This window comes from Uranotaenia lowii, chromosome 3 (genome assembly GCF_029784155.1).
Source record: "Uranotaenia lowii strain MFRU-FL chromosome 3, ASM2978415v1, whole genome shotgun sequence".
Taxonomy (NCBI): domain Eukaryota; kingdom Metazoa; phylum Arthropoda; class Insecta; order Diptera; family Culicidae; genus Uranotaenia; species Uranotaenia lowii.
Genome location: NC_073693.1, coordinates 209108018 through 209124706, shown reverse-complemented (window position 1 = coordinate 209124706; position 16689 = coordinate 209108018). Strand labels below are relative to the sequence as shown.

Here is a 16689-nt window from a genome sequence, read left to right as displayed (position 1 = left end):
ATGTGTGATTCTTTACCCGGCATCTGCTGGCTGTTTGTAGTAAGTGACGAAGAAGCCACATTGCTACCCACAACCAGCCCAGATGGGTCGAACACATGAGGTTGCGTCCGACCGGGCCGCCGGACGCCGGGCCCGGTCGGACGCAACCTCATGTGTTCGACCCATCTGGGCTGGTTGTGGGTAGCAATGTGGCTTCTTCGTCACTTACTACAAACAGCCAGCAGATGCCGGGTAAAGAATCACACATGCAGTTTCATGCTGTCGATAAGAAACAATGCCCTAAGCTCACAGTTTCACCATCTATTCGTTTCTTCTACCCAAAGCGCTCTAGCTTTGACCTTTCCACCTATCAATTTTCATATCTATCATAATTGCTCTCTAATTAGATTTTCATTTTGCCGATATGCCACAAACTTAGATAAGGAAATAATATGACGTCACCATGAACCTCTCTTGCCGCTTTTCTAAAAAAAGGATTGTCCCTCCATTTTTATTATGATGTGTTAGTCATAGCATCGCGTTGTGTTCCTCTTGCGCTTGTAAGCATATACCGGAGGGGATTGAACAGATGTGTCGTGATATTTACAGTTACATAAGCTGTAGTCCTCTGAGAAGCAGCAAGTTTGATGAGATTCAAGAACTACTGGATGTAAAGCCTCTTCAAATGCTTCATCCTTGTGCAACAACATGAGTGTCCTTGGAGACCGTTGTGCAAAATGCTCTGGATAGGTACGATGTATTGCGTATCTATTTTGGTTTTCTGGTGACCGTTGATAAAAGGAAAGATCTTGGCAATTTTCAATTCTCTTAAAGATCCGCTAAAAAAACTATATTTGAACTTTTTATGGTACATTCTTAAGTATTCTTCACATTATTTGAACAAGCTTTTTTAAAGCGAGTCTTCCGAATTACAAATTCTTCATTGAAGCATCTCTCGACTATTCCGAACGGTGCGAGATAATTTTTTAAAGCACGAATATATGCAAAATCTGGCCGACTTAAATAACGTTGAGTTCGATCAGCAAAACTACGAAAGTTTGGACAATGTGTACGTAGGAAGTACGAAGGAGTTGACCAACGAAGGTCAGATTACCAACGATCAACTGACCGAGTTCAAAACAAACGTAATTCGCTTTTTTATAACACTTCCTCATCTCTGTCATGAAGAATTTGACCCTGTAAATGTTAGGTTTTAACAGGAAACACCAATCGATTCTACCGCTCACCGAATGTTTCCCAAACCTTATCAGTCGTGACATCGTTCAAGAAATTAATCAGGAAGAGCTGCGGAATATCGTCTTTTCGGATTACTCTTCAGACGAATGAACCAGAGTGGTTCTGTTTTGGAACAAGATCTTGACCACGATTTGTAACGGAAAAATGGCTTTCCCGCATCTGAGGAAGTTTATTCCAAGCCTATTAGCTTGATCTCACTCGTCAGCTTTCGTCGAGCGCGTGTTTTCTGAGTATAATATAAATAAGACCAAATCAAGGAATAGATTGGACGTATCGATCATGCGTGGAATATTGGCTACTGAAAACTATGTTAAGTTTAACTCTGAGGATAATGGACTGGTGAATATTTCTGCTACTATGAAATCTTAGTAAAAATGTCGCAATGTAGATCGAAAGTAATTACAATGTAATCATATTGCTTGTTGTCAACCGTTATGTAAAAAGAGTTAAATAAAATGAACCAGGGTTGCCAGGTGTTTTTTAGTAAATTCTGGAAACTGGCAATAACAAAGTCTGGATTTGTCTGGATAGTTAAAAATTATCCAGCCAAATCCACACTTTGTTATGGCCAATTTCCAGAATTTACTAAAAAAAATACCTGGCAACCCTGGTTCCCCGTCCGAGCCACTCAACCTTGCGCTCTTCGAGGCACGTTTTTTTTCGGACAAGCTCTCTGAGCTGCAATAAAACGGCCTTGCAGTACGCTTTTGAGTGAACTTCATCAGCTGCTATCGAAGAGGCTGTCGCAAACTCGCTTGTTCCAAGCCGGCTACTTATTGCCGCCATGTTTTTGAAGAATTTTTTCCACCAGGCTTTGTGGCAGGATCGCCATTATGCGGTTCCGGCTTTGTCCGTGGAAACCGCCTGATTGTTCGCGCTGGGCTGGGAGTGCCGGATGCTTACCAGCGACGTGTGCTCTTGGCTGGGGTTTACCACTGACTGGGGCTGTCTGGTGATAGGTGATACCAGTTCGTCAGCTTATGACAATATATTTAAGGTATATGAGCACCACACACCACCAACCTGCCAGCAACGCTTAAAGTTGGAAGTGTCGGAAACTCAACCATCAGATGTCAGTAGGCGAGGCAAATCGAGAATCAGAATGAGACGCAAGAACAGTGAAGTCATATATCATGATATCTGACTACGGAGTCAACAATCGGCCTCAAATCGGCCATTTCACTGCAGCAGTCAAAGGCGTTGTGGCATCCTTGATATGCCTCTGGCTCTCACAGCCAAAAAAAGTATAAAGAGACAACCTTCTCGTCATCAGCGATAGCAATCGCTTGCACGACTGATTCCTCCAGTAACTAGGATTCGATGATGTCCGTCCTCGGGATTCAACAGGCGTCTCTAGTAGCAGAGTTGAGATCGCGCACCTTTAAACAGCTTATGTTTACCGATTCCATTCGTGATTTGGATGAAATTGTGGATAAGTCTCTAAACTTCAAGGAACATCTTGCTGTAACCATGGCGAAGGCTAAAACAGTGCTGAGATTTCTGGTACGAAACATCAAAGGATTCAGCGATATTACCACCCTAAAGGCATTGTACTGCTCGCTCGTGTTTGGAATACAACATTCAAGTTTGGGCATCAAAATCAAACGGCGGTGTGAAGCTTCTCGAATCAGTCCACAAGCGGTTTTTAAGGTACGCACTTTCTTATCTACCCTGGAATGAACCTCAGAGACTTCCACCTTACCATGACCGATGAGGAATTATGAACATCAAACCGATCGGCTCACGAACTATACTTCTTCGTCGCCTGTTTACATTCGACATTATATCCGGAAATACAGACAGTGCTAACCTCGTCGAAATGATACCGTATCATGTTCCATCTCGCTCTCTACGGAATTTTGAGCCTTTAAGAACAATTAATTATGGAATGAACGAAATTTACAACCCATTTGACATATCATGTAAATTGTTCTATCAAGTTTTTGTTTGTTTCGATTATTATATAAGTAAAGATAGTTGTAAGCATAGATTAAGAAATCAGTCTGAATGATATTAAGGTGTCGAAGACCGTGAACAATAAATATATAAATCATGTGTTTTTTTTTATTTCACAAGTGAAAAAAAGTACTAACATGAATAAACAAGCAACCGAAATCTGCATCGGTGGGAAAGTCAAAGTTAAAAGTTCATAACAAAATATGCTCATATGCTTGTATAGTATCTTAGTTTTTTGCTCTTCCAATAAGTCACTCAAACGCAACCAATTAGCAAATTATAGCTTGTGGGGAATCATGGGCCACACAATGTGAGGTTTTTTGGCCACCTATATTTTGGTGTTTTTATACACATTCATAGTGTTAGCCACACTAGTTATTATGTAACTGTTATACACTTACTCATTGATACACTGAACAGTAACTTACAATTGAACACCCCTAACACTGAAAAACAAACATAATTCTTATAAGCAACATCACATAGCGATAAGTCAGAACGATTCTAATTGGAATTCAAAACAATCAGCTGATAGGCAGTTAGTTGCTATCGAACCTCAATAAAGGAAAGTTGAAACTACGGGAGTGTAAAAATAAAGTTTTTGTTCGGCAAATAAAGTCAAGTTATATTATTGGAACGCTAACGGACTCGGATTTTCTTTGGACTGGATTGGAATTTGGCTTTGGAAGAACACTCCCTTGTAGCAGACCCGGCAATCGAAACAGGATAAGGATTTGGAAATTGTACTATTGGAATTGGAGGAACGGAACATCTCAGCTGACGAATCAAGGTATTACATTGGTGCCGTGACCAGGATCCCAGCTGAGCAAGTGACCATTTTACGTGGAATCAAGCCAAGCTCTTTCATCTGGCGCCAGAAAACGACATTTTGTTGGCGGGATTGTATTATTACTACGGTGGAAGTGATTGCTATAATCGCCATTTCAAGAACGAGCTTTTTTATTCATCGTAGAAAAAACAAAGGCCTAGAAGTTTTTGGCCACAGGTGAGTGGCATTCCATTATTTCAAGCATATCCGGTGGTGCTTCTCGTGGATTTTCTTTTTCATGTCATGCGGCGAGCTACGATTTGAACGGTGATTGTTTATTGGAAAGACTGTAACTGATCTTACTGGCATCTCTACGGAACTGATTGGAAAGGACCTCTAACAGTGGAGTAGATATATGATTTCAAGGCATTCGTTAATTTGAGAATCGGTGAGTGGTATTCCAACAAATTAAAAACCAAACATTGGTGCCTTTTTGGATGCTTAATTATTGCATGTTACGGCGAGCATCGGCGAGCGGCAGCATAACGTACAGCACATCATAAAGGTATTGTCGCCAGGATCCGCTGATGAGCGTTAAGAAGAGCAATCGGAAAGCTGATTTTTATCAAAATTTCAAGGCCTATAATTGACAGGCCTCAGGTGAGTGCCTGTCCAATTAACTTACTGTATTTTATTGGTGCTATTCCGATTTTTATTGCTCATTTTCATGTCACATCATCTCGAGAGTGATATCATATCAAATCATCATCTGCGCTAGGCGTATGCGTGAGGCGTATGTTTATCTAGAACGAAGCCGTGTGCCAGTTATAAATCATTGACCGTATTTTGGCGTGGTGTGCGTTGGTGACTGCTTAAGCGTATGCGCAATATAGTATTGATCTTCTGCATACGTCAAGGACTGAGAGTCTGTGAGGCTTTATAAAGGGACGATTGGTGATCGGAAGTAACCTGGTTGAATTAATACAAGGTCTATTGAGTACAGACCTCAGGTGAGTGTCTGTCCAATAAATTAACAACATTCAGAAGGTGCTTCCTGTTCTTCTTCTTACTTTTTTTGGTGGCGTTTTCGAGTCGACGTTACGTGTTTAACTCCCAGCACACGCAAAGGACTTGGAAATTTTTTTTTTCTGGAAATTGGATAAACGGACGATCGAAGGTCGGGAGTTACCTGCTTGTATACATACAAGGTCTGTTGAGCACAGACCTCAGGTGAGTGTCTGTCCAACAAAATTACAAAGTTTAGGAGGTACTTCCTGTTCTTCCCTTTAACATTTTCGATCGCATCACCGAGTCGTCGTTGCTGGTCTGGTAGTGGTGGTGTGAGAAATGTCTGGGGTTAAACTGAAGGAAAACATTAAGAAACGAGAGCGTCTTTTTGGGTCTTTGAAGTTATTTATTCAATTTTTGGAGAGCTATGATCCAGTTAAACATTCGGGTCAGATTCAAACGCGCTTAGATAAATTGGAATTAAAGTGGGCTGCGTTTGATGAGCTTCAAGAGGAAATTGCGGTACTGGATGAAAAGGACGAGTTGGAAATGGTTAACTTTGAAGCAGCGGCCAAGTTTGAAAGTCAATACTACGAGATTAGGGCATCATTGTTGGCAAAACTTCCTATGGCTCCCCCAGTAATGAACATGGATAACACTATAGGTCGGAATACTACTTTGGGTTTGCACACCGGTGTTCGGCTGCCGCAGATATCAATACCAGATTTCGATGGGGACTATCGTCAGTGGTTGTCATTCAAGGCGACATTTGTGTCTTTGATTCACGATTCAATGGAACTTAGTGAGGTACAAAAATTCCACTATTTAAAATCTGCATTGAAGGGGGAAGCTGCAAAGTTGGTAGAATCGTTAACGCTTACTAATGAAAACTACATTATCGCGTGGGAGACGATAACTAAGCGGTATTCCAATGAAAAACTCCTTAAAAAAAGACATCTTCAAGCACTTATGGAGTATCCTAGGATAAATAAGGAATCTGCTATGGCGATTCATGGGTTGGTAGATGAATTTGAGCAGCGGCTGAAAATTTTGAAACAGCTTGGCGAAAAGGTTGAACATTGGGGCGCTATGATTGTTTTTTGGATGTGCTCAAAATTGGACATGAATACGCTTCAACTTTGGGAAGACTACGCAGCTTCATTGGAGGATCCTTCTTTTACTGTATTGGTTGATTTCTTGGAGAGAAGGACAAGGGTTTTGGAGGCCGTTGGTTCAAATTCCGCTGATGTTGGGTCAGTTCAGATTCGGAGCTCTTTGAAACGTCAGCAGGTGGGAATACATGTTGGAACAGATGGTGGAAATCATAACTGGACATGCGTTTGCTGCGGTGAATCTCACTACATGTCTCAGTGCGGCAAATTCTTACAAATGGATCTTAAAGAGCGTCTCAATTTTATAAATACCAAACGCCTTTGTAGCAGCTGTTTGAAAACTGGACATTGGGCCAGAAATTGTAACTCCAAATATAGATGTCGTACTTGTTATCAAAAACATCATTCGCTCATCCATCCAGGATTTTCGAAAGTCGATAGTGAGCCAGCCTCAGTGAATAATGTAACCACTGATTGTCAACAAGATTCAAGAGATCAATTAGATGAGAATGGCGAAAATGATTTGTTAAATGAACAGGCAGTTGGCTCTTACAGTGTAGGCCTAAAAGGTGGTTTATCTTCTGTGTTTCTTTCAACTGTGGTTCTGGTTATACGTGACAGTAACGGATCGAAACAATTAGCCAGGGCACTTCTCGATAATGGTTCTCAAGCTAATATCATCAGTGAGCGATTGTGTCAGATGTTGAAACTAAAAAGAAAACCTGTGAATATTCCAGTGTGCGGTGTTGGGCAGGCTCAATCATATGCGCGCCACGCTGTCCACGCTACTGTTGGTTCTCGTATTTCCGACTTCTCAATAGGAATGGAATTCCTGGTACTTCAAAAGGTAACGACTGATCTGCCTGCTGTAAGTGTACCGGTGGATCACTGGAAAATACCCCAAGAATATCGATTAGCTGACCCTGAGTTCAATTCTAGTAGCCGTATTGATTTGTTGATTGGAGCTGAACATTTCTTCCAATTTTTCTATCAAAAGGAAATGCAGCGGATATCTCTCGGTCCCGGAGTTCCTTACTTGGTTGATACGGTATTTGGTTGGGTAGTTTCCGGGAAGGCAGACATTACGAATCCAGCCTCTGTAATTTGCAACGTAGCTACGGACTCAACAAATCTTGTAAGGCAACTTGAGCGTTTTTGGACGGTCGAAACAAATGACAATCAATTGGTTTGGACAGCAGAAGAAAGGGATTGCGAAGAGCATTACAAGCGCACTTATAAACGAGATGATATTGGTCGATATTTGGTTGAATTGCCGAAGAAGGTGGGGTTCGATAGAATGCTGGGAAGTTCTAAGACTGTAGCATTAAATCGATTCTGGAAAATGGAGCAACGTTTGGAAACCAATGGTGAGATGAGGCAGCAATATCATGATTTTATGAAAGAATATCTTGAATTGGGGCACATGAGGAAGTTGACAGAAGGCGAAATGATGACTGAATTGGGTGGAAACAATACTCGAAAGATTTATTATTTACCACACCACGCAGTCGTTAAGGACTCAAGCACGACAACAAAGGTGCGCGTTGTGTTCGACGGATCAGCACGTACAGATACTGGATTTTCACTAAATGACTGTCTACTAAAGGGTCCGACTATACAAGACAGTCTTCTCACTCTTCTACTAAGATTTCGAAAGCATGAAGTAGCTTTAGTAGGGGACGTTGAGAAAATGTATAGACAAGTTCGCCTACACTCTGATGATACATTGCTTCAAAGGATTTTCTGGAGATTTTCGAAACATGATCCACTCGATATTTACGAATTACTTACCGTTACATATGGATTGACCCCCTCATCATTTTTAGCTACTAGATGTCTCCAACAATTAGCCCAAGATGAAGGAATAAACTTCCCTCGAGCAAAACAAGTGATTGAGAATGATTTTTATGTAGACGATTGCATCACTGGGGCAGCTTCAATCGAAGATGCCATACTCCTCCGTAACGAATTAATCGCAGCTATGAAAAAGGGCGGATTCCCATTGAGAAAACTATGCTCCAATCGACCTGAGGTTTTGAACGGGCTCCCAGATAATCTGCTTGGTACTCATTTAACCATTACCTTTGATTTTGACCCTGGAGAAGAAGTTAAGACCTTGGGGATTACTTGGGATCCCAAAGCCGATGAACTGCACTTCGTTCACATTCCTGAACCAGAAAATTGCATGTGGACCAGAAGAAAGGTTTTATCTACCATAGCAAAATTGTTCGATCCATTAGGTTTGATTTCTCCCGTGGTTGTAACGGCTAAAATACTTATGCAAGAGCTCGCTTTGCTTCAAACCAAGTGGGACGATCCGGTTCCGAATTCAGTAGAGCAGAAGTGGCTTAAATTTTACGGAGAATTGCCATCATTGTGTAAACTGAAGATCAGCAGATTCGCATTCGCATCGAATTACGTCCAGGCCCAGATACACTGTTTTGCCGATGCTTCTGAGCTTGCTTATGGAGCTTGTGTTTATTTACGCAGTACTGATCCTTCCGGAGGTGTGCGAGTAGAACTATTGGCTGCTAAATCACGCGTGGCACCTCTCAAACGATTGACATTACCCAGGTTAGAGTTGTGCGCAGCAAAGGAGGCTGCGGAACTCCACTCCAACATCATCAAGGCTCTATCACTCAACAATGTCAAGTCTGTCTTCTGGTCTGACTCAACAATCGTCCTTCATTGGTTGAAGGCTCAACCAAATACATGGAATACTTTCGTAGCCAATCGTGTTTCGTCAATACAAACTTGCACTTTTGGGCATCAGTGGAATCACATCGCTGGGAAGGAAAATCCGGCCGATCTGGTCTCGCGAGGGTTGAACGTTGAAGCCTTCTTGGAAAATCAACTTTGGAAGAATGGTCCAAAATGGTTACGAGAGCCCGAGAAGGATTGGCCCGCTCAGAACCTGCTTGATACTTTAGATGAAGGACAGCTAGAAATACGCAAAATCGTAAATGCACTATCTGCACCGAAGGCACCCGAAAGTCTTGAGTTTTTCAAAACCCAACACACATTGAACACTTTATTACGCATTGTAGCGTTTTGCTTGCGATTTTCGATTAATTGTAGAACGCCCGACCGAAAAATTTGCGCTTTAACAGTAACAGCAGATGAACTTTATTCAGCCAAGATGGCTTTAGTTAGACTCATCCAATCAGAACATTACTTTAATGAGATTAAGCACCTCAAAATTCTTCACAATGTCTCATCGAAATCTTCTCTCAAGTTGCTTAATCCATTTTTGGACAAAAATGGCATCATACGCGTAGGAGGCCGTTTAAATAATTCCAGCGAGAAATACTGCGTTCAACATCCAGCTGTTTTACCACCCACACATCCTTTCACCCATCAGCTGATTAATTATACCCACATCAGAACTATGCATGGAAGCCACAGATTAACATTATCAGTCCTGCGCCAGGAGTTCTGGCCCATCCATGGGAAAAGAGCTGTTAAGTCAGTGATACGAAGATGTTACGAGTGTTTTCGATCAAATCCAACTTCTCTACAACAGCCAACCGGACAACTACCTTCCACAAGAGTTCATGCCAGCAAACCTTTCCACATTACTGGGGTTGATTATTGCGGACCGTTTTTCCTAAAACCGCCACATCGTCGTGCAGCCAGCCCAAAATGTTACATCTCGGTGTTCGTTTGCTTTTCGACAAAGGCTATACATTTGGAGCTTGTTGGTGACTTATCCACTGCTAGCTTCATTTCTGCCTTTCGCCGATTTATTGGTCATCACGGAATACCAGCTGAAATGCACTCTGATAATGCTAAAAATTTTGTTGGTGCCAAGCAAGAGCTGAAAACTTTGTACGATTTCCTCAATCTGAAGCAGACACAAGCAAAACTCTCAAACGAACTCACCCACCAAGGTATTAAATGGAAATTTATTCCTCCCAGAGCACCTAATTTTGGAGGCCTTTGGGAAGCTGCCGTTCGCAACGTTAAGTCTTCCCTCAAAAGAGTCATTGGATTGCGCCAGCTCTCATTCGAAGACTTCACCACGCTTTTAGTTCAAATAAGCGCCGCTCTTAACTCTAGACCCTTGACTCCACTCACCGATGATCCTGCTGACATAGACGCTCTCACGCCATCCCATTTTTTAATCGGTACTCGTATGACCGATCTACCTGATCCAGACATCCGCAATGTACCCATCAACCGCCTCACCCACTACCAGCAAAGGCAGCAGCTGTTCCAGCATTACTGGCATCGATGGAGTAAGGAGTATCTCACCGAACTTCAAGCGTCCACCAAAATCGGCCGACCACACCATATTCATGTAGACGATGTTGTGGTGCTTCGCGAGGACAATATTCCACCTCTTAACTGGCCTCTTGCCAGAGTGATTGCGGTTCATCCAGGAGACGACGGCGTGATCCGGGTGGTCACTGTACGGACTGCAACGGGAATTTACAAACGACCGTCATCGAGGCTATGCCCATTGCCGATCGACGAATCTGCTAATTCTGGCGAAACTCATCTTAAAAATCGATGATTAATGCGATTCAAGTTGATAATTTTAAGATAGAATATGTAGTTAAGCATTGATTTTGAAACAAGTTCAAGGAGGCCGGAATGTTAGCCACACTAGTTATTATGTAACTGTTATACACTTACTCATTGATACACTGAACAGTAACTTACAATTGAACACCCCTAACACTGAAAAACAAACATAATTCTTATAAGCAACATCACATAGCGATAAGTCAGAACGATTCTAATTGGAATTCAAAACAATCAGCTGATAGGCAGTTAGTTGCTATCGAACCTCAATAAAGGAAAGTTGAAACTACGGGAGTGTAAAAATAAAGTTTTTGTTCGGCAAATAAAGTCAAGTTATATTATTGGAACGCTAACGGACTCGGATTTTCTTTGGACTGGATTGGAATTTGGCTTTGGAAGAACACTCCCTTGTAGCAGACCCGGCAATCGAAACAGGATAAGGATTTGGAAATTGTACTATTGGAATTGGAGGAACGGAACATCTCAGCTGACGAATCAAGGTATTACACATAGCATTAAATGTATTTAACCAACCTGTAAAGTTTTCTTAGGTCAAATGAAGAGTTCTGGAAAATATTCTGTCAATTTTATTCAATGTCATAGAGACGAACCTAACTCTTATGTAAGGAATTTCGCCAAAACGTTCGCGAGCCATGTTTCAGAATCTATTCGATAAAAACAACTATCTTTTCATTTCTTCACCAGAAATCAAAATCCAAATAAAAAATTTTTTGTTAAAACAGTCAGTATCTGGAAAAATAATTTGATAAAAAAATTTAAAAAAATGCCCAATATATCTTATAAATGTAGAAAACCATAAAGTTTATCTTTTTCAATTTATCTTTCATCACAAAGAAGTTATGGAGCAAAAAAAAATGTGGCCCATGATACTTAACTCTCCCCTTGTTTATAGATTGCTTATGTCCAACGAAGGAGAACGACAAACATATATTTTTGGATTTAATGATTCATGAACCAGATTTAGAAATCTTATGCAAACATATCTCTTAAGATAAGCTTAAAAAAATCAATTCTGAATTCAAAGCACTTTTAACAGGCATAGATTGACGATAAATTTACAATTTTAATTGCAGGTCAATATTATACTTGCTTTTTTATAACTGTTTCTGTTAGTAATAAAAAAAGGTGTGTACCGTTAAATGGGGGACCTATTATCATCAGTGTAACTTTGATCAACATGAAACTTTTGCAGATAAACATGATCAACTAAGTCTGAAGTTAAAATATCTGACTGTTTTCTACGTTTGAAAGCCATAAAATTGAGTTTCATTTAAGTTTAATTTGGTTTAAAGTTGGAGATTTTTTGTATTTCTTTCAATATAATTTTAAAGTTCTGAAATATCTGTTTTTTTTTCAAAGTTTCCCAAACAAACAACTCTACTGACAAAAAAAATAGCAGATGGGTTTTCTTATGTGAAAGTTTAACTTTTTTCCTTTGTATATGTATAGTTTTAGGGTTATTTTTATAGTGATTCTGTGAATTTTTTTTTGGATATTTAAAAAAACGGACATTTTTTATGAGAAAGCCTGTATAGAAAAAATGGCTCCAAACCCTATCATATGATAAAGTTTAAACAAAAAAAAAAAAACAACAGTGGGAGAACCTTGGGGATTGCATGAAGGTAAAATTTCATTTGTTTTTATAGCCAAAAAATATTGATAAATGTTTATAGTTTTTGCCTCTAAGTGTATGCAGCAACTTTCTTACTTCGTCTATCTTTTGATTATATTTGTTTTTGAAAAAAAAAAAAACCGTTGAAAAAATCAATTCAGTCCAAACCAAAAATTACTGTTGTTGATGTTTTAAGCCTTCTGTGCTAAATGGCATCAAAATAATAATTTTGAAAATGTTGAGATACGTTAAGAGATATCAAAGTGAAAGTCTGTTTCACATGGAATCTGGTCGGATAAAATGAATCATTTCTCCGCAAAGAAATAAGTAAAAATGTCATTTTGTAGGGTTTTATTGCACTTTAAGGGAAAAAAGCTTTTCGGATGAATTTTCGAACTTTTTTCTTGGTACCACCCATCATTTTCTGCACAGTACTGCTGGTAACCTCAATCGCCATCTTGTTCCACCATTTTTTCCATTTGAGCGGGTTTTTTCATAGTTCTGCCACATTTCTTCAGTTTGCCCTTAACTATTGCCCAATATTTCTCGATGGAACGAAATTCCGGACAGTTTGGTGGATTGATACTTTTTTCAACAAATCGATCTTGTTCTCCTTATACCACTTAATCACATCCCGGCTGTAGTGGCAGCTTGCCAGGTCCGCCCAGAACTTCACCGGACCTTTTTGGGACCGAATGAATGGCCAAACCCTCTTCTGGAGACATTCTTCTTTGTAAACATTTCCATTCATTGTATCTCCAGTAATGAAAATCGTAGTCTTCTTCCTACAACTGCAGATCCCTTGCCAAATCAACAACTTACGAGTAAATTTATCTGCGAAAACAAACTTGAATCTACCCGCAACATTCCCTTCACGCTTCGCAAGGTAAAATTTGTTACCGGGTGTTTGTCCAAAATCCATTTTGATGTAAGTTTCGTCGTCCATCAAAATGCATTAGTTGTACTTGGTCAACACTTTCTCGTACAACTTCCTTGCCCTGATTTTGGCAACCAGGTTTTGTGACAGTGTCCTGTTGGGGCGTTTGCTTGCATGATACGACCGCAAACCTTCTCGCAAACAAATTCGTCGAGCTATACTGTGGTTCGTCTTGAACTTTTTCGCCAAATCACGCAAGGAGATTCCAGGATTATTGTGAACTGCTACACCTGGTTTGTTTTGATCGATCCACCGTAAGGGTCTCCCGGTAACGTTGCAGCACCGAATTTACAGTCGATTTTGGATATTTCAGAAATTTCGCGATCTTTACCCCTGACCATGTCGGTTTCTCTACGTGAGTGTGCAGAATTTTCTCTAGCCTTTCGCGTTCCATCGTCGATGACTTTTGACTGACTGCATCAATCTTGATTTTGATTTGATCTTTGATTTGATCTTTGATATGATCTTGATTTTCACCACCAAGTAAACAAACCATCCGGATCAAAACACTGTCAATAGATTCGCGATGTGACAACTAGGGGCGCTGCTTTAAATGAAAAGATGCGACCAGATTCTATGTAAAACATACTTCACCCTGAAACATGAAATCTGGTATTGTAAGAAACATTTAGTTATAGCCTCTAAATGTCGATTGAATATTCTACTATCAATGCTTTACACTCCTTACCTCAGTTAGTATTCTAAAACTTTTAAGATCTATAAAAAAGCAACCCCTTCCAAAATATTCTGAAATGAATTAAAAAAGTGATCAATGTTCCCCAGTTTACGGTTCCTACATATGTCTACAATGTTTTCAAGTTGGGCAAAGGTGATGTCACAGATGGTTTCGTCAGATAATAAAGACGGCTTCGCCACAAACAATCATACTTCTATATCGGCCTAGAAAGAAAATTTAAAAAAAACTAAGAGACACATCATATAAACGTTTTCAAGCTCTAAGAGTTTAATTAGGGAAAAGTTTCGCAAAAATTGTTTTTTTTTTTATTCGAACCTGTACGGCCCCTATACATAATTTTTCTTAGTAGTCTCCATATAAAAGTTTGTTTCTTACATAATAAACTGTCATTTGAAGGTCAAGCCCCCAGAATCTCAGACATAGTGCAATTTTGTGGTCACTTTAGTGTACAAGCTATTTTAGCCGCCTGTTAGGATCTCTACTTTCCAAAAGGTGCAAAAATGAGCGTATAGAACGCTATATCGATAGGTTACATGGGTGTGAGTAAGACTAAGTGCAATGGCCTACAAATCATGGCCTACCGGTAATTTTATCGTAAAATTTATAACTTTAGTATTGTAACTTTGATTTAAAAAAAAACCAAAGTTGATGAACGTTGTTATTTCTGTTTATTTAAGTTTAACAAAAAGGTATTAAAATTTGCAATCTAAATAAAAAAAATACTAAAAAAAATTAAGTTTAACTTGAAGAAGTTTTCTCGCAAAATTTGCGACTTTCCTTATCTTCTACGATTCTAGTCCAATAAATACCATAAATCATACAATTTGTAGTACATATGCCCATCTAAACGTTAAAGGACAGCCTTTGAGAAAAATTTGACAGGTGTTTCCCATTCTGTTTCCAGGGGAGTACCCAGCAGCAATGCAGCGCGCGGGCCAACCGCATCATCGCACGCCTCATCTCCATCAGTTCTCGGTGCTTTTGTCTGTCTGCATCTCGTCGCTAGTTTCGGTTTCCTACCGGCTGTTTCTGGCTTCCGGTCGACGAGATCCTGCATCCGGAACATCCGCAACGTAGCTAGCTGGCTACTAAATGCCGCCTACTCCGACCGATTTTTGGTTGGACCGATTCTTCGCCTAACGCACACCGTCTATCGAGTATTGATCAATCAAGCAGCAGCAGCTAAGCAACTCAATCATCATCGCCTAGTGTTCTGTGACTTTGACAGCAAGACTGGAACTCGAAGCAGCCGTAGCTCGCAACCATCTTCGCTACTCACCCTAGTGACGTCCATCTGTTCCTTTCTGCGGCTTTTGCTTGCCCAAGTACGCACCAGGCTAGCACAACTGGTGCTGGTCCAGCTGCTGGCACAGGTCCTAATATCTTCCCGGCTGCCACGGAACAAACACCGATGGTGGCCAACAAGTGTCCTCCTTCCGCTGCTTCGACCACTCCAGAGGCTTTGGAGGAGGACTACGCAACGGGTCAGCCGGAGGCAATCCCTTCGGCCATCCGGCGACTCGTATATTAACGATCACTCATTTACGTTCGTGTTGAATCACTATTTGTGGAATCGAAGATTCGCAGTTAGATGAAAAATAGAAACATTTGAAGCCGTAGGTTAATCAATCATGATGGTTACTGTAAATTTAACATTAACTGACAAAAAAATCAGCAAAGATTAATGCAGAAATCTAAGGATTAAAAATTACATAAAATGTAGTCTAAGAAAGAAAAATCTGTTATTAAAATAAGCTTTAGGTATCTATTATTAGACTCAAAATGGAATAAGTTTAAAAATTTCAAATTAATTTCCAAAGGAAAGCAGCTAACTGAAATTTAAAACAAAAAAAACTCTAGACAAACAAAAAAGTAAAAAAAAACTCGGATCGATTAGTGAATGGTTGGAATTCCAAGCGGAAGCCAGAGATGCTGAATTTGTTTTTATAAACCCCGTTGAAGTGTTATGGTGAAAACGAAACGAAGTTTAAAGCAAAACACGAGAGAGTATTGGTAATTGAGTGATATTTTCATATTAAACAACAACAAAACTATGACGAAAAATTAATTCCAACCCGATGAAAAAAATATAATGCATTATGAGAAAATACCATAAAACAATATATGATAAATGAATGTACAAAAATTATGGAAAGTATATAAAAATAAATCTGAATCGTAAATAAGTGTTGGCATTTTAATTCAAGAAGTTGGAGTGTCTTCGAATTCCAGAAGTATAAAAACACAGTTAACATAGGTTTCTTATCCAGTGGAACGTGATAGTGAAATGATTAAAAAACATTTGTTTGCTCTTAGTCAATTTCATACTTTTTGTCCCGTTAAAAATTTCTGTACCGTCGAGCGATAAAACCGGACCCTAAGTTGTGTTTAATTTTTCTATCCGGATCAACTAAATTTAGAACGCAAGTTTTACGCAATGGATTTTAAGTTTATTCAAACGCGAACAACAAATTATGTTCTACATTTCGACAGCTCAATATATTCTCCAAAACTTTCTGATACAGACTGATAAGCGGAAATTGCTAGACTAGCTAGTTCCTATCCGCCGACCCGCGTTGACAGACAGTGCGCGCTTGTGTTGGTGCAAGTGATATTCGCAACTGTCAGTTGATGGAGTTCGGCTACCTAGTTCTACCTTGAAATTACACCGCAGGAGGAGTTTTTAGCAGTGGGCGCAACAAATTCCTTTCCTCAATAAGGGTATATACGGACGATAGTATTGGCGAAAAATTGGCCTCAGCCATAACCTCAAACTTTGATTTGCTGGCGGCCTCACCAGTGTTGCTAGGTGCG

The 16689-nt window shown here is 40.0% G+C and overlaps 1 protein-coding gene across 2 annotated transcripts in view; it reads left to right on the top strand.

Moving 5' to 3' along the window:
• Positions 1 to 16051, top strand: part of LOC129755255 (zwei Ig domain protein zig-8-like) — a 98448-nt gene extending 82397 nt beyond the window's left edge. Inside the window, exon 4 of one of the 2 annotated variants that reach the window (XM_055751642.1) lies at positions 14758 to 16051. In XM_055751642.1, the coding sequence (XP_055607617.1) occupies positions 14758 to 15470 (713 nt within the window). In that variant the 3' untranslated portion in view covers positions 15471 to 16051. The remainder of the gene's footprint in view (positions 1 to 14757) is intronic. The other variant, XM_055751643.1, reaches the window with a different exon arrangement.
• Positions 16052 to 16689: the final 638 nt, after the last annotated feature.